General features: G+C 35.6%; 1 protein-coding gene across 1 annotated transcript in view; it reads right to left on the bottom strand.

Annotated features, from left to right (window-relative positions):
• Positions 1–923: 923 nt before the first annotated feature.
• tlx2 (T cell leukemia homeobox 2) overlaps positions 924–24,604 on the bottom strand; it is a 95,342-nt gene continuing 71,661 nt past the window's right edge. The window contains exon 3 of the mRNA XM_039751856.1: positions 924–1,464. Coding sequence (XP_039607790.1) covers positions 1,413–1,464 — 52 coding nt within the window. The 3' untranslated portion in view covers positions 924–1,412. The remainder of the gene's footprint in view (positions 1,465–24,604) is intronic.

Here is a 24,604-nt window from a genome sequence, read left to right as displayed (position 1 = left end):
TGTCGTCCAATCCTAGACGTAGAAGTCAAAGGACAACACTGTATGACAATTCGTAATGTATGCCGTATTTGTTACAGAATGAGTTACTGTACTGTAACATCATATTGCAACATCACATTGAGGTAATATATTACAGTACTGTAGGCCTACACACACACACACGGAATGAAGAGTTTATACATGTCTTGCTTTACAGTATGCACAGTACTGTATACTGTAATGACTCCATCATTGACTGAGTACATACCTGTTTTCCCTGAAAGGTTTGGATGATGGAGGAGACAGTAGAGCGAGGCACATTAGGCTGCACTCGGCCCAGCCTCTGCCATTGTCAGGCGATGGTTAACCACATGGTCTACAATTGTGGCCCGAATCTCATCCGGGACAGCATGGTGTCTTCGTGCTCCTCGGCCTCTTCCCCCTATTCCACCACCACGCATCCTCACTCCTCCTCCTCCGCCTCTTCTTCTTCTTCCTCTTCCTCCTCCTCCTCCTCCTCTTCTTCTTCCTCGAGCAGGAGGTTGCCCTTCTTGATTTACTTGGTGAGGTACCTCCATGTTCAAATGGTACTGGCCCTAGCCAAGCTCTATATATACACGTTTGGCAGCATTCACAACAATAGACAGCACCTGTCAGGTAACTAAACAAACTGTTTGGTTGGTCATCTGAGATGTGGGAAACTCCTCCTTCGTTGGTCAAGTTCTAATTTCACTGTAATATGAGACAGGACAGCTCAATGACCTATGTGCTACAAAGGGCCAGATCTGTCTGCCAACACTGGCACTGAACATGTCTGTTTAGTTTCACAACTGGAGACGGAAGAAACAGAATTTCAGTTCATCATCCATTCTAGTCATCAACGCAGGTCCTAACTCAGTAAGATCATAGCAGTCCCTAAAGAATTGCCTGATCAGAACAAAACTAGTGCACTCAATGTTGTGAAAGGTTTTGACTTTGAAACTAAGCTTCAACGTACAGAGTCATCTAGAAGGACAACAGATTTTATGAAAGAGAAAATAATACAAACCATAAACATTTTAGGAGATAGAGCCAGAATGTGATAGCTTATTTTAATGCTCATTGGCAAACATGACATAAACTAAAATATTAAAGATATTCAGTGACTGATCATCACAAGCACCGTACATGTAATTAATTATCAGAAACATATGAACAGGGGAGTACTATATAGTATTAGTTGCACAGAAAATCTCAACAAGATGCCTTTAGTTTATCTCTGTTTTCATAATAAATTGCATACTGCTACTTGCTTTACCACTGTCAAGTTCACAGCAGATAATCAATCATTGTCAGAACAAAAGTTAATAACTTTACTATCCAATTTCATTCCCACTGTCCGAGTGTGTCTTTTTATTTTGTCTTCCGAGATTTGTTACGTTGTGTCATTCTTGTTATATGGTGTACTGCATAATGGAGTCAGTGAAGGGTTGGGTCAGCCTGCATCTGCAAAGAGAAAACAAAGTTGAAAGTTATTTTTACACTGAAAAGGAAAGAAGGTAAGAGACACAACATTTCAGTTGTATAGCATTTATCAGGTATGTAACTATTATAGCCTTTATTGCAGTAAGAAAGATGACCCAGCAGAGGGCTATCTTTACTATAAAACCTCAACCTGCTAATATTACTGCCTTTTGACCTGTAACCCGAACATTTACATACAATAACGGAACTTACAGACGTAAATATAATAAATCCTAAATGCCATTTGAATAAAGTACTTAGGCGATCACAGTCAGTCAAGATAGTGATAGAAATGATTAATTTAAACTAGATAGATAGATAGATAGATAGATAGATAGATAGATAGATAGATAGATAGATAGATAGATAGATAGATAGACATTTTGTATTTATAACTGTGAAGGTGGTGTTTGACAGTATACCACAATGGATGATAAAGTGGGCCTTGAGAAGTTAGGTATATAGAAATAGCTAATGTCTGTGGTGAGTTCGATGTATGAGGAATCACAATTGGTAATCAGGACAGGCAGATGGCGATGCTGATAGTTTTAAGATGAACATGGATCTTCACCAGGGATCCATTCTCAGTATGTTGCTTTTTGTGGTAGTGATGAAGGCAATAGTGACCTGTGACATGCTTGAAGGATTGTCATGGGAACTCTTGTATGCTTATGATCTTGTATTGATTACAAAAAGTGCAATTGAAGGAGAAGAAACTTAGATAGATAGATAGATAGATAGATAGATAGATAGATAGATAGATAGATAGATAGATAGATAGATAGATAGATAGATAGATAGATAGATAGATAGATAGGGAACTTTTAGCTTTAAGTTCATGAATATTATAGCAAACAACCACGCTCAAATACACAGAAAAATTACAAAAAAATCATTATTCATTCTATTTGCAATTCATTGCTCTTCTTTCTGTCTCTTTGGAAAGCACAGTACTATTACCTGTATGAAATAGGTGCAGCTACTGATGAAAAAGTGAATTAAAAATAAAATTTCTGATTCCCCAGCTATAAGCAAAACTAATGAAAACTGGAATGATATGGTAGATTGTTAAAATAAATTATAGCACTAACACTAGTGGACTTTAGATGGCATTGTTACACCAGGCTTGGTACTCTGTTGAGAGTTCTCAAAGGAGATTTTTACTTTAGCATCTTTGAAGACAAATATAAATTAGAAATTGTTATCTAAATAAAATACATTGTTTTGCTTTTTGCAGGTATGCAGATTATGTTATTAAATAATTTCAGAAAGCAATCACTTATTTTTGTAAATTCACAATATTTTCCATTTTAGACGTATCTTCAGCATTACAATACATCTTCTTCCATGAAAATGAGTCTGTTAAACTTTTCTTCAAAAGCATAATATATTATAGATAACAATAATATTGTCAACAAAGTAACAGACGCTATTGTCAGAAGATGTGAACAGTTATTTAAAATTACTGTATTTTGATAATATGTCTCATTAGCATTTAAATGGCAGAAGAGCTGGAAGGTTAAAAAAAATCTTTCATGATAAAATTTCCTTGAAGAACAAGTGTGCCACATTTCAACAAAATTGAGTTTTTTTATGCAGACAGAAGGATGGACAGACAAACAGACACAGACTATGGCAGTAAGTGCTTTTTACATTATATATGAACACTACATATGAAAAATAGAAGGTGATATTCTGCTTCAAAACATACAAAAAAGTTGGAAATGCAAGACTGGAAATTTTAACATGTACAGTAAGGTAGGCTCCAGAGCTGATAATTTACTTTTTCTTTGTGAAATAAACCGGTACCCCATTTTTTTTTCCTTCTGCAAACACAAGGTCTCTGTTCGTTAAAATACAATAAAAATGCAAGAGTTTATAACAATTGTGTGACATAGCAATCTGAAAAGAAACACATCTTTTAATCATTTTCATACAGAATGGTCCAAACAAATATATTCAATGATAGGTAGATGTGTTTTTATAACAACTTAATTAAATTTGCCTGTTCTTGAGTCTGTTGTGGAATGTCCTTATACAGACTGGGGAGCTAATCTGTGTAAGGTTGTTAGAAACAGAATTTTTGTTACCTCTTTCTGTTGCCATAAAGTTATTAACATTCTTTTGCTTTAAACACATAATTTATAAAGAAAGATATGTATACATAAATAACTATTGCTATATCCTCATACTTATAGAATGTAGACAAAACAAAATCAAAGTCATATTAGGTTATTTAGCAATTGTAACTTGGCCTGCATGTGAGTGTGAAAATGTGGATGTGTGCATGAATGGGGTCTGCAATGAAGTGGCGCTTCTTTTGTGTATCACTGAAACAAGACAAACAAAAAGGGTTGGGGTCTCAGGAAACACTCCATTTGATAGCTGCAAAGCTACATGAAAACAAATCAAAATAATAACCAAAACATTTATGTTTTCTGGTTTAAGGGTCTATTGCTCCTGCGGGCTGATGTGGCTATGGCAAAAGGTGGATCCAAAATCAAACACCAACTTCTGTGTGTTTCTTCTGTAATATGGTGCTGCAACCAGAAAGGGAAGAAACGTTCAGGTAGGTCTGCAAACAGTTGTCATAGTTTGTCCAAGGTATTTTATTCCACTCTAGGGCTGGAAGAGGATGAGAAGTTAATATAGTGTGTCTCTCCCAAATTTGTTCCCGTTTAGGTTCTCATAAACAGCCTTCAATACAGTCATGTGTGACGCCTACCTTGTTCTCCGTGTTACTAGGAGAGGTTCCAGGCCACTATGGCCATTACTTCAATGAAGCAGAAAAATGTTATGTTTTGCAAGTTTTATTTATACACTTTTATTCAATAGAAAATTAATGGTTTTTCTTTTTGGTAGTATGCATGTCACCTAATATTGTGCTCACTAAAGCAGTCTCATGATTAGAGTTCTAGTTCTTTCTCAGTCTCTCGGTGCATGATCATGGCTTTTTTCCGTAGAGTTTTATTGCTCTGACTATGGCCTTGGCACACCCTAACTACTGTACCTTGGTACTTGGAGAAGTACCTGCATGTGCTGTTAAGCTGCTGCAGATGTTTCAAAAGTGTTCAACAACCCAAAATCAGCAGGGTGTCAATGCTCCTTTCGGGTCTCTACCATCATTCCATGTAGCAGCACACATTTGGTTCAAATCTTTGACGCTTGCATACAAAGTAGTGAATGGATTAGTGTTCATCAAAGAAATTTGCTAGTGTGTTTTTCACAGCTTCTTTGCTTCGTCACCTTGTTCAAACAATTTTTCTTGTAGGAAGTGGCCAGCTTATATAAACTTTTTTTCCGCCCATGCTTAATAATGCTGTGTGAGGCTCGTGTGACATCAAAGTGCTCTAGTGGCCATTTTGGATGTGGATATCACTACATTATCTCTGCTACCTGCCCAACTTTCACACTTGCATACTGTAAGTGTACTCCACCTCATACTTTATTGCACTGCCTAGTCTGCTTTGTGCATGCGTGAATAAATTTACAGTGTATACTTGCATGTGTGATATACTGTAGCTTCCCCAGCTCTGACTGACACTTAAGAGACAATTGTGCCTTTATGATCCACTTAAAACTAATTCCGTTTTTCCTACATCATTGATTTTACTGCATTTCAATAAGTTCACCAAAATTCCTGAACATTTCTGTATTTTCACCAAACTCAAGGCAATGCAAATTCAGTGGGGTTCATTCATCACTGATCAGCACCCATGTATATGCAGGTACACATGAGGTCTTATGCTCTTTCTTGATCATCTGTTAATGAAAATAAATGGGATCTGGTGATACCATCACCGTGTAGCAATAAATCTCAATTCCATGTGTAGCTTCTTGCTCATTTCACCAGGTGCCCACCTCCACCCAAACTGCTGACTCCCTCACTGTGTTTAGGAAGCATTAGAAGACTCTTGTTCTGTGAAAATCTGTCAAATTGATAATGTCTTGTGTATTTTCTTTGAACTAAGAAAAGAGTAACTAGTGTTACCTAGTTGTGTTCGTTTTAAAAGCTCTTCACTGGTAATGATCATTTGTATAACCTTGTCCTTACAGTCCCCAGGACTGAAGTTTATACAATTATGTTAACTTCTTTTGAAAGTTACTTTGGACACAAATGTCTGCTAAGTGACCAAATGTAAAAGTAAATGTAAGTGTAACCAATAACTCAAGAAAATAAATGTGCAACACCCAGAACAAAAAATAAAAAAAAATAAAAATATTTAACACTTAGTCTGAAATGCCATACTATAAATCATTACATCAGCACCGTGCTTTGGAAGCAAAGTACAATATCATTTGTTGCAGAAAAATACTAAATAAAGAAGAGTTTTGAGCCATTGTTATATGTAAAATTCAAACATGACCGTTGTTTATTTGCACCTTTAGGTGGATCCCCCATGTACCTTATTCAGAGTATCATGGCAGATGGAAGAAATCTAAAAGAAAGCCTTCTTTCATCAGCTAGTTCATTTCCAGAACAAATTTCAATATATTTCATGTCAAATGGAAATTCACATGGCCACACTCACTGTGTTGCATATTAAAATTCTCGTAACTTTAAATACAGTAACAGTACCCTCTACCAGAATGGTAAAATTGCAAACAAACAGCTATAACAAAAGAAAATCTAAAAGCTCTAAAATGCAGAAAAATAGTAGTATATTCAGTCACTTATCTGCAGAACATGATAAATTTATTTATTACAGTTTTTCTCAGTTGCTTTGGTGCATTTCTCACAACAGACTTAACATTTGCATAACAGCGAGTGCATTTCTCCAAACACTTAGCGCAAATAAACATCACGGATGACCAGCAAAAGCAGGTAACCTCTTCAAAATCCTTAATCCATGCCTCAAAAGCAAGTATTTACATCGCTGAATATGTCAGTGCCATCAAAATGCCAAGTCCATGAATCATCGTCCACGGACATGACAGCCAAAATGTAAAGTCATGTTATCAATATAAAATTGGCACAATCTAAGCATTTTCTGATGCACAAAACATCTGAATGTTAAGGGCAGGAAACATAAAAATACAAAACACTGATTGCGGGAGATTGATTCAAGAAGAATATTTTATTGATTGCACAGGTATATGGTGACATACCATGCACTGCACTTGGAGTCTAGCAAAAAAAAATGCATTTCAATACTTTATGCATAACATATGAAATGAAGGAAAAAAAATGACAACATCAAAAACAATATATACATACTGAAATGTGTTTTGTATTTTGATGTTGTTTGCCACTGATGACGTTTTGCCATTTGCACTAAGTGTTTTGAGAAATGCGCTCGCTGTTATGCAAATGTTACTGTAAGTCTGTTGTGAGAAATGCACCAAAGCAACTGAGACTGATTGATCTAAGATCTCACACCTGCCCCGAATAATGTGTCACCTGAGAGCAATTTAAGGTGGTGCAGGAATCATTAGTATTGTGAATACAAACCAAAAAAAGTTTTGTAGAAACCTATAAAATACACTTGACAGCCAATGATATCTTGTTGAACACTTTTGACTGCAATGACTTACACAATGAAAAAATGACAAGTTTGTCTGGAGTGTAAGAGGGCTACACAATGCGTTTTGATCATCATGACATAAGCAACTGCTGATGTATGATATAGCTGAGAATTGCACATAAGCATCTGTCTGAGTGAACTAAAGCAATTGCAAAATGACGAAAACACCCAGAAATTGCTGTTATGATGTGCACAACTGACTAAAGGTTGTGGGAATTGAACGAGCAGTTTTGAGAACTGCAATTCTGCTGTGAGAAATGCACCAAAGCAACTGAGAAAAACTGTAAGAGGTAATTCAGATTTACCAATTAACCTAATACACATCTTTATGAAAGAATCATAAATGGAGAAAACCCATGGGAATATGAGGTAAACACTGCCAAACTCTGCTTGGAAATGTAACCCATGACATACAGGCATCTTAAAATTTTGGAACGTGAGTAGGATATCAACTTTAGGTATCATGAAATATATTTGAGATGTCTGAAAATGCAATTTTGAAATAAACATATTTTCAGATATGTATTGTGATATCTTAAATGCATTTCAAGATATTTTAAAAATGCAATTTGAGACATTTATAAGTATTCTTTTGGCTTGCTATGGAATCCAATCTCCTTAGTTTCGAGCTTCTATGCAGTACTGTGAAAAAATCAGATAACAATTGAGCTTGAAAATATGCGAGGGTAACAATGTGCCCTTCTCTGAACTAATGTAGTCACTTCTGTCTTTATTAATTAAAAACAGACTGAATTAAGTATTCTAAATTTCCAAACATATTATACAAGTAAAATCAAGGAGGCTGAAAATCCAACCACTGCTTACCTTGATTACATTTTATTTACAGAATATTCTAGTTACCACTGGTTTCTTATGCAGATGGCGGTTCAAATAAAGTGTAGTTTATTTCTTCTATACAAGGCCTTGTTTAAGCTGAGCTAATTCTGAATTCTAGGAATTGCTGTAAGTTTGCATTTCACCACTAAGATCTAACATGTGCTCACATAGCATTCATTTTAACACTCTCTGCGGAGGATGCTTCTCAATCACATTCATGTGTACTGCAGTTCTTCATAATAAAGATACTCATTTTAGATATCTGCAAAGGCACAATATTCACCTATCTCCACTCTTGATGATTTGGTTGTCTTTGAAAATTGGTTTCTTTTACAGCTCAAAACACACCATTGACATTGAAATTTATAAATGTAATTTGGTTATCTGCCATCTTGACGTGAAAATAAACCCATGATTTACAACCTTGTTTGTTAATTATAAGTGATCTGTCTTTCTGTCCATAATGCGACTATCTCACTATACCCTTTAAATAAAAGCAAAAATTCAACAAATTTTTTCTTGCTAAGAGCGCTTCCAATCACAAGGTGCTATTTACACCAGGGAAAAAATAGAATGTGTTAAACAATGGCTTATTATGTCATAAAACATTGCTTCCAAATAACTTTTGAACAGCCTTCAAATAGGTAACTTGCAACAACAGCTAAACCCAACAGTTTTGTTCATTAAATCAAATTCCATCAGATTTGGATTTTTCCTCTGCTCCTGATCCCAGTTTTTTTTTTCTTTTTTTCTTTTAGTTTCTCTTATTTTTACTTTTCCTTGTTGTTTCCCCTTGCTCCCATTTTCTTTAATCACTGGGGAGGGTAGAGCCTCTAGTTAGTCAGTTTTAAAGCTGATCTTTGTCACAGCTCTATTCTGTGGCTATGAATTTCGCCCCTACTAACTTTCCTAAGGCACTTATTCAGTTTTAATGGTTTCATCTGAAGTTTTTGACTTTGGCTTTGTTAATGGTCTTTGTTTTTGTTGTTCTGTTGCCTTTGTACACCTGTTTTCAAGACCTTAGGATTTAAACATAATGAGCATCATATTATGGGATTCTCTGTTTTGACACACGTATCTGATGACAATTTTATTTTTTAGAATTACATGCTTGGATGTTTAATTTAGAGGTTTCTTTTAGTTTACTTGTCTCACTTGTTTGTTAGGTCCTTTTAATTCTTTTTCTTTTTTCTGTTGAGTTTATTGAGGTCCAGCTTACTTGTCTGAACTTGTCATGATTTACAAACCAGAGCACACATTAAGATCTCAAGATGCCGGTCTGCTTAGGATTCCAAGGATTAATAAAATAACAGTGGGAGGTCGAGCTTTTAGTTACAGGGCCCCTAAACTGTGGAATGGTCTTCCTGCTTCTATAAGAGATGCCCCTTCAGTCTCAGCTTTTAAATCCCGGCAGAAGACTCACTACTTCAGTTTAGCATATCCTGACTAGAGCTGCTGATTAACTGTACAGACTGTATCTCTGTTGTTAGTCATTGGCACTAAAACATAAATAACATGATAGTTATAATTGGATACTAACCCTAACCTATTCTGTTTCTCTTCTCGGTACGCAAATGTGGCACTTGGTGACACTGCCTACCTGCCAAGTTGTTTTGCCTGCCTAAGGTAAAGTCATCCCTGATGGAGGATCGTAGGAATCGTCAGGTAGATGGGTCCTCTCATCGGATTGGCTAGCCCAGTGCTGTTTCAGCTATGGGATGGCCAATAGGGAGAGGCAGCTTGATGCCCAAAGTCTGCAGGACTCTGAACAAATCCAAATCGTATTATGTGATATCTACTGTTCTGCTCTAAACTTGTAATATTTCTATTACACTGTTATATGGTATTGAGGATTACTTCTGCTTTGTTCTTTTCTATATGTTGTATTGTATTGACGCACTTTTTTTTTTTTTTTGACACCCACTGCATGTCCAACCTACCTGGAAAGGGGTCTCTCTTTGAATTGCCTTTCCCAAGGTTTCTTCCATTTTTTCCCCCAAAAGAGTTTTTTTGGGATTTTTTCCTTGTCATCTTAGAGAGTCAAGTCTGGAGGTCTATCAAAAGGCAGGGCCTGTTAAAGCCCATTGTGGCGCTTCTTGTGTGATTTTGGGCTATACAAAAATAAATTGTATTGTATTGTATTATATTATCATAATTAATTCACTTATTAACTATTTTTGTTCCTTGTTTGTTTGCTTAACTAAAAGTCATTATTTACTGTTCAGCAGGTATACGTTCGTCTTCAGGAGTGAGTATCATTGTTTTGGCCTTCACATTTAAGTAAATCATAACAATTTCATATTTGATATTGGCCTTGTTATTTAAGATGATTACACTCTGCCAGTTGGCAGAGAAACTTTTCCACCTGGAAAATAACATAAATAAACAAACTCAACATTACTGGATCAAAAGGTTTCTTACCTGATCGGCTGTCTTGGTTGAACACCTACCAGTCGCCAAATGATGATAAGCTAATCTTTGTTTTCCCAAATAAAAAGGAGAATTCCAACAAAAATGGCCCCAATTATACTTAGTGCATATAAAAATAATCTTTTATAATAACACACTGATGTGTGTTTCTGGTCCCTCTGAACAATCTGATTGGTCCGTTTTGCTTTGGTAGCTCAGTCAAATGTGAGAGAGACAGGAAGCACCAGGTACGAAAAGTTAAAACACACAATGATATCAAAGAAAGGAGTAGGAGGAATGCTAATAGTTATCACAGTTTTCACAGTGGGGAATGGGTCCCCTTCTACCATTGGTGCTAGTCAAAAAGTGGACAGGAGGTAAGCAACATGCTCCAAAATGACACAGCCTGAGAAACAGGCTTTACGAGAACACAATCGAGGGTGGAAACGTCAGCCAAGACAGGTTGAGGCATGCGTGGATACTGAATGAAAGGCAAGGAATAAGCACTAAGGGTACCCATAAAGCAAGAGGTATCAGATATTTAAAACTGATTCTATTAGCCGTCTTTGACAGGTAACGTAGCTAGTAACAAATAAAATTAACAAGCCATTTGTATAATTTTAATATTACAAATACAATTATTCATTTGAATTCAATAATGAGAATTTAGGATGATACAGACAAATCTCCTCAGCTCTCTCTGCTGACGTGTTGTTTCTGAGATTCAGAATGATGGCTGGCAAGGAAGCCAGCTGTTTGTTTATTTTTTGGAATGGCAACCAATTCCATTAGCAAATTAAAATAAATAAATAAATAAATAATGGTAATTGTAAGTTGACATTTTTTTCTATTCTCTTATCAACAATTGTTTCAGAACAGTCCCAGAGTTATATTTCAGGTGCTTCTTACTTTATGATATGCCATAAATGCTGATTCTGATTGTATAAATGGTTGCAGAATGTAAATTACTGTAATGTCATGTTCGTTTTTGTCACCTTGCCTTATTTTACACTTTATGATGAGATGTCAGCATAGTAAAAGTAGTATATTTTCTCTTTCATTCATCTTTTAGATGGAGACCTTCAATAATTGCCAAATTCCAAGTTTTTCCTTTATGGGTGGTGACATCACATAGGACAGGGAGTCAACCATCTCGCAAGAAAGGCAAAAAAAAAAAAGGTTTTAAGCACCTGTAGCAAAACACAAAAGCTGGTTGTCAAAACAGCAATGATGAGGAATTTAGCAGAAATGGGCCAGCTCACGTCAACATCATGGTAGAAGCACAGAGATAAAAGAAGCCGGGAGCTAAGAGAGGAAATGCAGGCCAGGAGGGTGTTACCTGGAAGAATGCTGCCCATTGACAGATTTTCAGTGAGCCATAAAGTCCTTGCAACTGAACAAACATGACATCAACAAATCACAAGCACAAAATTCATTTCAGCCAAGGTTTCAGTTCAATGTGGAGAAACATCTGATTCCGCTGATAATTCTAGCTCAGATGACTGTTTATAAACACCTGTGGTTTCAACTATCCAAAACATATCCTTACTTGTTTTATTTTAAGAACCCCTTTATCTTTTTTCCTTTTGCTTTTTTGATCAGTGCATATATGGCTGCCTTGATATCTGATTTCACTTTGACACTCGCTATATAAAACAAAAGCACTTACATTGGTTCAGAGAGCACAAGTGGTCCATGTATTTTCATTTGTCCTCAAATAGAAACTTTTAGTTATTCTACTTGCTGTTGTAGTAACTTGTTTCATATGTTTTGTATTTATGAAACAAGTACTAAACGTTTTAAAATGAGTATTAAACCACTGCCTCATACCTAAAGGGATCCAGATTGAATTCCCAGATCAATCACCTTCTCTATCCCAAACATTAGAACAGTCTAGAACAGTCTAGATGAGAACAGGCCATTCAGCTCAACAAAGCTTGCCAGTCCTATCCACTTAATTCTTCTAAAAAAACACCGTCTAGTTTTGAAAGGCCCTAAAGTCCTTCTGTTGACCACACTACTTTGTAGCTTGTTCCAAGTGTCTATGTAAAGAAAAACTTCCCAATGTTTGTGTGAAATTTACCCTGAACAAGTTTCCAACTGTGCCCCTGTTTTCTTGATGATCTCATTCAAAAATAACAGTCTTGATCCCCTGTACTAATTCCCTTCATAATTTTAAACACCTCAATCACGTCTCCTCTTGATCTTGTTTTGCTTAAGCTGAAAATGCTCAGATCTTTTGTGCATATGTATATAACATGCGCATATTAGCTCAACTGATACCTCCAGAAGGATTCAATCTGAGTGAGTATGGGTGTTTCAATGAATATGCCCTGCTGTGGAATGGAAATCCATCCCATCTCTTTTCTTGCACCTTTTCTTTTTGAGGTGGGTTCTGGCCTCATACAGTCATGTTGTGGAATAAGCATTTAAGGAAATTTAAAGGTGAATTTAATGACATCTTCTGCAAAGCCTCTTCTTGAAGAGTACCTAAATGGATTCTAATCAGTTTAGAAAGGGTGGCATGATCTAGTGGTTAAGGCATTCGACTTAAAGCCAAAAGGATGCTCCATTAATTTCCACCTATGATTTACTGGGTAATCTTTGAAAAACCTACTATACGAAAAAAATATATATCGTGTACACTAATCTTATAAGTTTAATTTGGATAAAGAGAACAACCAAATGAATAAGCAAACAGTAGTTACCACAATGACAGTCAAAATGAGCTGGTCCACCTCACAAACTAATTGCTTTCAGTATCCCAGAAAAGGTAGTGTAACCTGTCAGTACTTGAAATGAAATAATCTACTCTACTAATCACAATCCTTTTGGTCCTTTGAAATCTGTTGTGCCAAAATGAGGGAGTTAAAAGAGTAACAGCTGGTATAACAACAATATCTCTTGCTCTCAGCACATACCCACCTTATTATATCATTGCAGATTTTAAATAAAGGGGACAGTAGTTGCAACACATTTCTGATGACAAGCAGGGTTACCAGATTCATACAGAACCAATATGGGATAATGGGGGCAGTGGCGTAGCTAGGGGGGGCAAGGGGGGACATCTGTCCCCGGGTGCAGCATCCAGGGGGCGCCAAATTGATGTTACGAAATTTTAGAGTGAAATGTTTTCCATTCTTAAATGCACTAAAAAGTAAATAAAAAACATTTGCATACTCAGTCCATCACTCCATTAATATGAGGATATCTTTTTCCTATGTTTTTTGTCTCTTTCTGATTTCGAACCACGTATTTGTTCTGTATACCCAACAGACAATAATTTATCCCCTCCACTACTATAACATGCTTGACTCCCACCCAGAAACATTTTTGACGTTATTAAACAGGTCGCGCAAACCTCCATCGCCAGTTGTGAAAGATCTTTCAGTAAATTAAAACTTATCTTGTCCTACCTGAGATCATCCATGGCACAGGAAAGATTGTCAGCCTTGGCTTTGCTGAGTGTGGCACGGGAGGTTACCGACAGCATACATTTTGATGAACTAATCAATAAATTTGCAGCAGCAAAGGCTAGGAAAATATATCTTTGAAGTTAATAATTACATTTATTACATAATTAATTACAATTAATTAATTATAATTATTATTAATTACATTTCCCAGACTGTCTTAAGACTGCTGTAGTTAAACCCCTGCTCAAGAAAAATAATCTTGACCCCTCTGCTTTTGAAAATTTTAGACCCATCTTCTTCAACCTGCCCTTCTTAAGTAAAATTCTAGAGAAGGCAGTCATTATGCAGTTAAATGACCACCTCAATAAACATGCTATTCTTGATACATTTCAGTCAGGTTTCAGAACAAATCACAGCACAGAAACTGCACTCGTTAAAGTAGTAAATGACTTGCGGGTAAATGCAGACAGAGGCCATTTATCTGTTCTCATCCTCTTAGATCTGAGTGGCGCATTTGACACCATTGATCATAATATTCTTAGAAATCGCCTTAGTCAATGGGTGGGCCTCTCTAGGAAATGTCTTAAATTGGTTTGAATCCTACCTGGCAGGGAGAAACTTCTTTGTGAGTTGTGGTAATCACATCTCAAAGACACATGATATCCAATATGGTGTTCCACAAGGCTCTATCCTGGGTCCGCTGTTATTCTCAATCTACATGCTTCCGTTAGGTCAGATTATCTCAGGTTACAATGTGAGCTACCACAGCTATGCTGATGACACACAGCTGTATTTATCAATAGCACCTGATGACTCTGACTCTTTAGATACACTAACACAATGTCTTACTGGTATTTCTGAATGGATGAATAGTAATTTTCTCAAACTAAATAAAGAGAAAACTGAAATTTTAGTAATTGGCAATAATGGATACAATAATGTGATACAATGAGGTTATCAGAAAAAAACCTGATGCATTAGGATTAAAAGTTAAGACGGAAGTAAAAAATTTAGGGGTAACTGTTGACTGTAATCTGAATTTTAAATCGCATATTCATCAGACTACTAGGACAGCTTTTTTTCACTTAAGAAACATAGCAAAAGTTAGACCTCCTATATCATTGAAAGATGAAACTGTAACGCACTCCTCTCAGGACTACCCAAAAAAGACATAAATCACTTGCAACAAGTGCAGAATGCAGCTGCTAGAATCCTAACTAGGAAAAGAAAATCCGAGCACATTTCTCCAGTTTTGATGTCACTACACTGGTTGCCTGTGTCATTCAAGATTGACTTTAAAATACTGCTTATGGTTTCTAAAGCCTTAAATAATCTCACTCCATCTTATATATCGGAATGTCTGACACTTTATATTCCAGATTGTAACCTTGGATCTTCAAATGAGTGTCTCCTTATAATTCCAAAAGCTAAACTTAATAGAAGTGGTGATGCGGCCTTCTGCTGTTATGCACCTAAAATCTGGAATAGCCTGCCAATAGGAATTCGCCAGGCTAATACAGTAGAGCACTTTAAAACACTGCTGAAAACACATTACTTTTACATGGCCTTCTCATAACTTCACTTTAACTTAATACTGATACTCTGTATGTTCAATTCATCACAATAACTATTCATGGTGGCTCTAAAATCCGTACTGACCCCAACTCTCTCTTCTGTTTCTTTTTCCAGTTTCTTGCGCCACCACCACCTACTCAAAGCATCATGATGCTCCAACATTGATGGACTGAAAGCCAGAAGTCTACGTGACCATCATCATCAAGTCCTTCCATGAGAACCCTAAATACAAAGAGGACTGTTTGATTTATGTTAGGTAGAATGCCCAGAGGGGACTGGGCAGTCTCATGGTCTGGAATCCCTACAGATTTTATTTTTTTTCTCCAGCCGTCTGGATTTTTTTTTTTTTTTGTCCACCCTGGCCATTGGACCTTACTTATTCTATGTTAATTAATGTTGACTTATGTTTATTTTTTATTGTGTCTTCTATTTTTCTATTCTTCATTTTGTAAAGCACTTTGAGCTACATTTTTCTCTATGAAAATGTGCTATATAAATAAATGTTGTTGTTGTTGTTGTTATTTAAAGCATTATACATCAAACTATTTTTTTTACTTTATACTAACTTCATTTTCAGGTTATTATATTATTATATCCAATGTAATGTTTAAGGTTTTGCAATGTTATATTTGAATAATATTTTAGAATAATTATATTTTCAAACTACCATTGTTGTCTTATTTTACTTCGTTCTATCTTTATAAATTTAGCGAAACCTTGAAAATATATGCATAAAAGTGCTTTAAAAAATGAAAATATTTAAAAATTTTAAACTATTTAAAATAAAAAATAGGATTTTTTTTTAAATACTATTATTTTAAATACATTTTTTAAAATTTTCTTTCCCTTCCCCATTGCATTTTGGCAAACAGGAGGAGGCGCAAAATCTTCAGTTGTCCCAGGGCGCTGAAAACCCTAGCTACGCCTCTGAATGGGGATAGGGTAAATTTGTTTGGGATCAGTGAGGTTTTTGGGATGGTTTGTTTGGTGGCTTATAATGATTCTATTAATAATTTTATTTTTAAAGAATTTTTACATTCTTTTACCCACATTATTAATGCTCACATTTATGATATCTCCACAGTAGTGTGGCAAAGTCCTGCATAACCACATGCTGAAGTTAAACAAGCTCCAAGTTCATAGATTTTAAAATAAAAGAGTCAGATATGCTTCAAACCCTCAATAGGTTAAGACTAATAAAACCCTTGGACCTGATTGGTATTGAAAGAAACCGATTTATTGAAAGAAATGAAAGTTGGTTGTTTTAAAATTGCACTGAAAAGAATGCAATGTATATATTCATCAAACCAACAGCAACAAGTTAAAGTGAATTAGGGACAAAAAAAGGGGAAGTACTAGTTGTTGGAAATTTCATACTCTTATATACTGTCAGCTCGATAGTTTTCTACATAACCCAAAGAGTGGACCAGTTAGATGTGAGGGTGGGTGAAGATCCTCTGGTTTAAAATTCATGTTGGAACAATTGATATTGAAATGACAAGAACATAATCCTTGTAGGAAAACAATCATGGAACATGAAAATGTGCTAATGGCCAGAACCAAATCAGTTATGTTCTCTGAAATTCTTTTAGAACCAGGAAAGAAACCATCCATCTATCCATTATCCAACCTGCTATATCCTAACTACAGGATCACGGTGGTCTGCTGGAGCCAATCCCAGCCAACGCAGAGAAGGAAACAAACCCTGGGCACGGTGCCAGCCCACCACAGGGCATACACACACGCACACCATTTAGGATCACCAATGCATCTTAACTGCATGTCTTTGGACTGTGGGAGGAAACCCACGCAGACATGGGGAAACATGCAAACTCCACGCAGGGAGAACCCGGGAAGGGAACCCGGGTCTCCTAACTGTGAGGCAGCAGCGCTACCACTGCACCATCGTCAGAAAGAAACCAACAGAACATAATTTAATATTCAGTCATAATGCATTTCTGAAAGCATGGTTCAAACAAGAAGGCTTTATATTTATCAGCCAATCGAATGCGTTTCAACATAAACATGTTCTATACTGACGAGGTAGACTACATCTGCAAGATAAAGGGAAACATATTTTAGGAGCTAGAATTTTCAGGGAAATGTGCTAATATTTAAACTAGATTTTGTCAGGGAAAAACTGAAAAAAAACAGCCAACCCAACCAAAAGAAAACTTGATCAAACACACAATAAGTAGCTTTATTCGTTTAAAATATTTTACCTTTAATGCCTGGGGCATTAAAAAGAAAATACATGAGCTAAAGACAACAGTATTGACTTGAGATTATGATATTTTAGGACTTACAGAGACGTGGCTGAGATTGATGGAGAGAAATACAATATTTGTGGCTATACGTGCTTCAGGATAGGAAGGAAAGAAAGAGCTGTGATGCTATATGTGAAAAATACTATTCAGACCCATAAATTCAAGAAGGAAGAAGAAAACACATCAAAATCACTGTGGGTTAGGCTAGTAAAGAAAAAAGCCAGAGATTTGCTTATCGAAGTTTGCTACAGACCTGACTAGATATCATTGTTTTTAACAGTACAGACAGAGTAATAAAAACAGGTTTTGTGATCAAAACATGGTTAAATTTGTGATTATCTTTGAAAATACACTAATGTTTACCAAAACAAAGGCTTAAAATGTGTGGAAAGCAGACTTCATAGGGATGGGGATGTATCTAGAATTGGAAAGTAAAAACTTAACAATTAAAAATGATAGGTGGTGTCACTTCCATTTTTATTAATATTAAAAAGGTAAAAAACTGAAAAAGCAATGCACAAACATTAAATGACACCTAAATAGTTCTGATTCAAAGGAATACCAGACACTACAGCAAGAGATCAAAAACAATTCATAAGGTTGAAAAAGAAAAAATACAAATTACCAATGAAATCAAAACAAACCTGAAGCAATTTTTTGAGTGATTAAAGATAATTTAAGGAGCCTTAGAGATACAAAAGCAGAAATCATTGAAAATGAGAAGGAAATAACAAATGAATTGAGCAACTGTTTTACCCAAGAATTTGTAAAGGAAGAAACAAATGGAATGCCTCATGCTGAAGTTAAACAAGATCCAAGTTCATAGATTTTAAAATAGAAAATTCAGATGTGCTTCAAGCCCTCAATAGCTTAAGACTAATAAAACCCTTGGACCTGATTGGAATTCAACCGATTTATTGAAAGAAGTGAAAGTTGTCATCTATAAATCCTTATTGGCATATCTGAGCAGTCACTTGAGAAAGGAGAAGTACCTGAGGACTGGAGTGTTGCAAATATTTCAAGATTTTCATAATCACCAAGTCTTTGTTATAATGTGCGCTGAATTGGCAAACATATTAAAACCTCAAAAGTGTTGAATGTAATTAACAGACTATATTTTAGTTCCCTTTTAAGATGAACAATGCTGCATATTTGCACCAGAAGACTTTTTTGGTTTATCAGTTACTTGTTGTTACTCAGGGAACTGGCTGGTAGGTCAGGAATATATTAGCCAATCTTCAGTTCATCATGCCTGCTGTGCTGGAAACCATTAGCTGACTGAGGAGGTGTTAAATCCAGTTTTTGTATGGTGGGGGTGCACATACATTAAACATAAGATATTTTTCCCAACATAAAATGGCAATTTGAAGCAGTGTCCAGTTCTGATTTGATCGGATCACTTTACTGCACTCATATTACAATAAGGAGACCTAGCAAGATTGAAGCAAACTAGGTTTAGCAGATGTGATGGTACTGTACATGGTGGCTGGCTTGATGGGAAGTTAACTGGCTGATTCCTCAATTTTTCATATATTTTATACTATTTGCTTTTTTATCAGGAATAATGTCATTTCGGATGATAGTGGCTACCCACTTAGAAACTGACACCTTATGCCTTTCCCAGACCCCCAGATTACAAGGGAGAGGTGCTATAATGCCATGCATGACCTTGTGCGCTCGAATGCAGGTGGCGGTGTCTTAACGCATCAGGAAGGAGGCTGTTCTACTAGCCAATTAACATCTGTAGCATCATGACTGCATATGCACGAGGCTGATTAGCATTGAGTTAAGATCACAAATGTACATTTCCAAGATGACTGTGATGTATGAGGGTAAATTGCATAGAAATGTGAGTACACACATTTTATAAGTCTTTTTTATCATAAACATTTTCCAGTTTTTTAACATGCACATATTTTCACAATCAAATCCACACAAAGATTCATAAATACAGCCACTGCCCTTGTGAAAGGGAAAGAAGATCTATGCACATGCGGTTGATTCATTCCAAAAAAGAAAAAAAAATGGTCTCGGTATACTACTGTAGTATGTTTATTTGTTTCAAAATCTATTTTTGAAAGGGGAGAGTACCTTAAATTCGACCTAATTTTAAAGCAATATGATATATACTGTGTATGTACAGTGGATTCAGAATGTTTTCAGACCCCTTCTTTTTCTGCTCACTTTTATGTATTGTAGATTTAATTTTAAATGGATAAATTGTCATTTTTGCCCATCAATCTCCACTAAATATCCCATAATGACAAAGTGAAAAGTAGACTTAACAGTTTCTTATTAAGAGAATTTAAAAATAAAATTTCCATAATAACTTGACGAACTGCAATGGTTGTTCCTCTGACTGTTTTTTAAGGTAATACATTTACTGTATTTATCCGAGTGTACCTTTTTATTTACTTTAGATACTTTCATTTTCTCTTTAAAGAAAGTTTTCTCTCTCACTGTTTCTCCAGTGCAATTAGGAGCTTTTCATCAAATTAAACTTATTTTTGGTCTTTCAAACTGTGGAAGAGTTCACTGGGATGTTTTTCTTCCAAGTCTGGCTGGATGTGCTTTTCCTTCTTCCTCTGCCTTCTTAACAAGATACACTAAGCTCCCTAAACATTACTTTGGTCCGCTCCAGCACACTTGCTTAGATGTGTCCAAGGAACATCACACGCCACAGTCAAGCTGGCTGTTGGGATATCATATCTGAAAAGTGTTCATTTGAGACAGCTAATGACGTTACAAAATCTCTTTCATGTCCATGTTGTAAAAGTTAAGAAAAAGTGTTACTTGTGTATCAGCTCACATGCTGAGTGTTTTTTGGAGTGACACATCATTCAATGTGTGATGTGAAGAAAAACTGCTACCGCAGTGGAGGTGACGGACACATAGCATTTGAAAAGGCTTGGACCATAGTGACAGGACAGTGGAGGGATAGTGTAATAAAAAACTATTATAAATAGTCACTTTTAAGAATATAAGTTTTTTCATCAACATGTTGCCTAAGAATATTATTATGTGTACCCCAATTTTCTGATTATCCCTGCTTTTCTGCGACCATAAATATGGAGTTCCATCATACTAAAATATATAGCAAATCTATTCAGTTGACGCCTAAATGTCAAAAAATACACTACATATATACCTATTTTACTCTTTGTTCTCTTTAGATTCTCACATATCTTAAATTTTGCAACTACTAACAAAGACTGACATTAAATGCTATTAATAAATGATACGGTAATTCATATAATTCATGTAATTTGGTAATTGAAAAATGTGTACTTAATAAATATGGTGTGACTGTTCAGCCATTTTTTGTTAAATATTACTAGAATTTTCCAAGCAACAAATGCATAGATTAAGTGTATAGTTGCTAATGTTGCTTTTACCCTATTTTCGAGCCTTCTAATTTGATTCAGAGTTACTCCAATTACTATGTTGCATAAACCACAGGAAGCGGAAGATAGTCCAATACTTTTTCTGCCTCAAGAAGGTGGCATCTGTTGCTTTGTATTTGTTAGAATTGGTTCTGCATTCTTGAGCTATCAGGCAGACAAAACTACATCAGAAATTCCATGTGAACGCCCTAATAACTTGGAACTATGAGTCACAATGCAGAGAAAACAAAGCTACTCAAATTACACTATCTGAGTTTTGATGTAACACTGAGTTTTCACATTAGTTAATTTAGTAAGATAAAACATATAACCTCACGTCAAATTGCATGTCAAGCGACGTGATATATGTTTGATATGTTCAGTCTCTTATTTATTTACACAAAAATACACTTTATCTTTAATTGTAGCAAATCAACAGGAACTCGAGTGTTTCTCTGAATAGTCCAGCTGGAAATTCAAAGTGGGAACTGAATTTCTAGTTAGGTAATGGACCAAAGAGTGCATAGAATGTTTTAAATGAACTGAAGTAATCAGTAGCATCGCAAGGTGATCTGCGCTTGAACAGTTAACTCTTTCAAATTTATGTTAGTGACCTCTCATTTGGTTAGTAAACTTGTAAAATTTACAAGAGATACAAAATTGCAGTGAGTGTAAAGACAGGGGAGGCAATAAAAAGAATTTAAAGGGGCCTAGACAACCTTCAGATTTGGAAAAACACTTTAAAGATTAATTTTACTTTTTTTCAAAAGCTTACTATCACACACAGGCACAAGAAACATTAAATATACAGTTAGGACCATAACCATTTTGACAAATTTCATAATTTTGTCTCTGTGTTTAATGGATTTGAAAAGAAGCAATTAAGATGTGAGTGTAGATTTACAGTTTTAATTTAAGGGGCTTAACTAAAACATTTTTGTTAAACCCTTCAATTAATGCTGAGAAGCTAAGCTTCAATTAATGACTTTTTCATATCAAATTCATTGTGGTGACATACAGAGCTAAAATTATGAAAATAGTGTCACTGTTCAAATACTTGTGCACCTAACTATAACACTAAATTGGTGATGCAGACATGAAGCAATGTATGAGAAAGATTTAGGGATTTATCATGATACATTATTCTCATTGTCAATGGATTATTTGGAACAAAATCTTAATGTAACTTGTACATTAATCATGGGACTCTATGCTCAGATTGTATAATGTACTAGTGAGACCACATGTAGACCACTGGGTACAGATTACAAAAATAAAAAAGACATTAGCAGTTTTTAAAGCAGCATAAAAAACAACAACCAATCATTCCTAAGGACTAAAGGGCATGTCCTACTCTGAAGGGCTCAGGGAACTGACCTGTTTAGTTGTAAGCAGAGAAAGATGCATGAAGATTTAATCCATATCATTAAAGTTCTCAAAAGCATGGATAAAACAGATCCAGCAACAATCTAACTTTGAAAGGGAATATAGTCTCAAGAATATCAATGTAGAGAAAGCCAAGCAAAATGACACCTTTTATTGGCTAACTAAAAAGATTACAATCTTACGATCTTGCCTGAAGAAGGGACCTGAGTTGCCTCGAAAGCTTGCATATTGTAATCTTTTTAGTTAGCCAATAAAAGGTGTCATTTTGCTTGGCTTTTCTCTACATCCATAATGGCTAACACAGTACAACACCCAAGTACTAAGAATATCAATGCAAATTAATGGGAAAGGCACCAAAGGTCTTAGAATCTGGTACAAATATCCTTGTCATTTAGCTAAAAGGGAAACCTTAACAACTTGTAAAAAGTATCTAGATGAGATATTAAGACAGCATAGCAATTAGGTAACTAAATGAGTCTGATGGACCAAATGCTCTGTTATTTTGTGTCAAACATCTGATTCTCTTATATAATAATAAAACATAGTGGTAACAATGGTGACATGGTGGCTTAGTGGGTTCGCTTCCCGGGTCCTCTCTGCGTGGAGTTTGCAAGTTCTCCCCGTGTCTGCGTGGGTTTCCTCCAGGTGCTCCGGTTTCCTCCCACTGTCCAAAGACATGCAGGTTAGGTGCATTGGTGTTTCTAAATTGTCCCTAGTGTGTGCTTGGTGTGTGGGTGTGTGTGTGTGTGTGCCCTGCAGTGGGCTGGCACCCTGTCCGGGGTTTGTTTCCTGCCTTGCACCCTTTGTTGGCTGGGATTGGCTCCAGCAGACCACCATGACCCTGTAGTTAGGATATAGTGGGTTGGATACTGGATGGATGGAATGGTAACAATAACAATATAATAAAAGCAGAATCAATCTATATATAATTATGATGTTCATATTCATGGTATATTTTTCATAATAAGGAGGAGGAGGATGAAGAGGTGGGGAGCATGCACTGATATAGTGTGTTGCCACAGCAACCACACAACAAACCACCAATAATAAAAATAATAAACTGTTAAGAAGGTCATTTTATACAGTACTTATCCTGCTTTTCCCTTCAATATTCATATGGTTAGTTATTCTTCTTTTGATACTTGTTTACTTTGTTTGAAAAAATAAAACACCGTTAAAGATAAATTTCTGATTTTCTGCACCATGCAGACACGTTTACAGACCCTGCAACAATGCTTATATAGTAGCTTTAAAGTTTTAATGCCGGCAAAGCTTATTATAAACTCTATAAAGAACACATTACTACGTTGATTAACAAACTTGAATTTGTCAAAAAATCATGTCACAGATAACATTGTTTTGTTTTGGTTTTTTTTCTGCAGCTGGTATGAACATTTGTGGTGCTGTCGAAAATTATTAATTGATATTATTTTATTTAAGTTTTATTGATATATTTATTGAATTTTTGCTGTCAAAGTGTGCGTCAGAAATTCTCTGATTTCTTTCCTATTTTACATCATTATTAATTGCATTGAAAATATTATAAATAAATTATTAGTCAAAGGGAATGTTTGAAGAACACCAATATATGAATATTTGAATGTACCCTACTGCATCCACAAATCAAAATAAACTCTATTTACTCAATTTTGCTATCCAAGGCAATGAAAAATCATATGCTATAACTATATATTTCTGTAGCTGAAGTACTGGCAAATGAAATGCCTCCCCCAAGTTTACATGGTTAAATAAGTTCCTCTGCTCAGGTGGTAATGTTGAGGCTGACAGTACAGCCATTTTCTATTTCCGTTAATTCTCATTATAAGGTTTCATAAAGCTGAAACCAACACTGAACAACTTTAGGATGTGTGGGAACCCAAGGTACTTGGAGAAATATCGAGCAAAATACAGCTGTGAGGAAGTGGAGTGACCTCTTGTGCCAACGTGGTACTGAAATAAAAGTATATGCATAAATATTATGCCATTGCAACCATTTTTTAAGAATGAATGTTTAAAGCAAGTATTTAAGAATTTTCATTATAAATTATTAAAATAATTATAATTAACAAATAATAAATATAGTTATTCAATTGATTAAGGCTGCAAGGATAGTTTCTTAGTGAAATAGGCATCATTGAAAATATGTGATTAAGTTAAAGAAACAAAAAATGAACAAATTATTTACAAACTCATCCCTGTGTAAAAAATATGTAATAACTGGCAAATGCTTTGTAGACATTCTGTTTTAAAAATCATGCCATGCATACTATCACTAACAAGTATCAACAAGGTCGAAGCAGAAGAACTTACGAGGTGAAGCATGC

The sequence above is a fragment of the Polypterus senegalus genome, chromosome 4, assembly GCF_016835505.1.
Source record: "Polypterus senegalus isolate Bchr_013 chromosome 4, ASM1683550v1, whole genome shotgun sequence".
Taxonomy (NCBI): domain Eukaryota; kingdom Metazoa; phylum Chordata; class Cladistia; order Polypteriformes; family Polypteridae; genus Polypterus; species Polypterus senegalus.
Note: the sequence above shows the minus strand (reverse complement) of the source record. Positions and strands in the feature narration are given on the sequence as shown.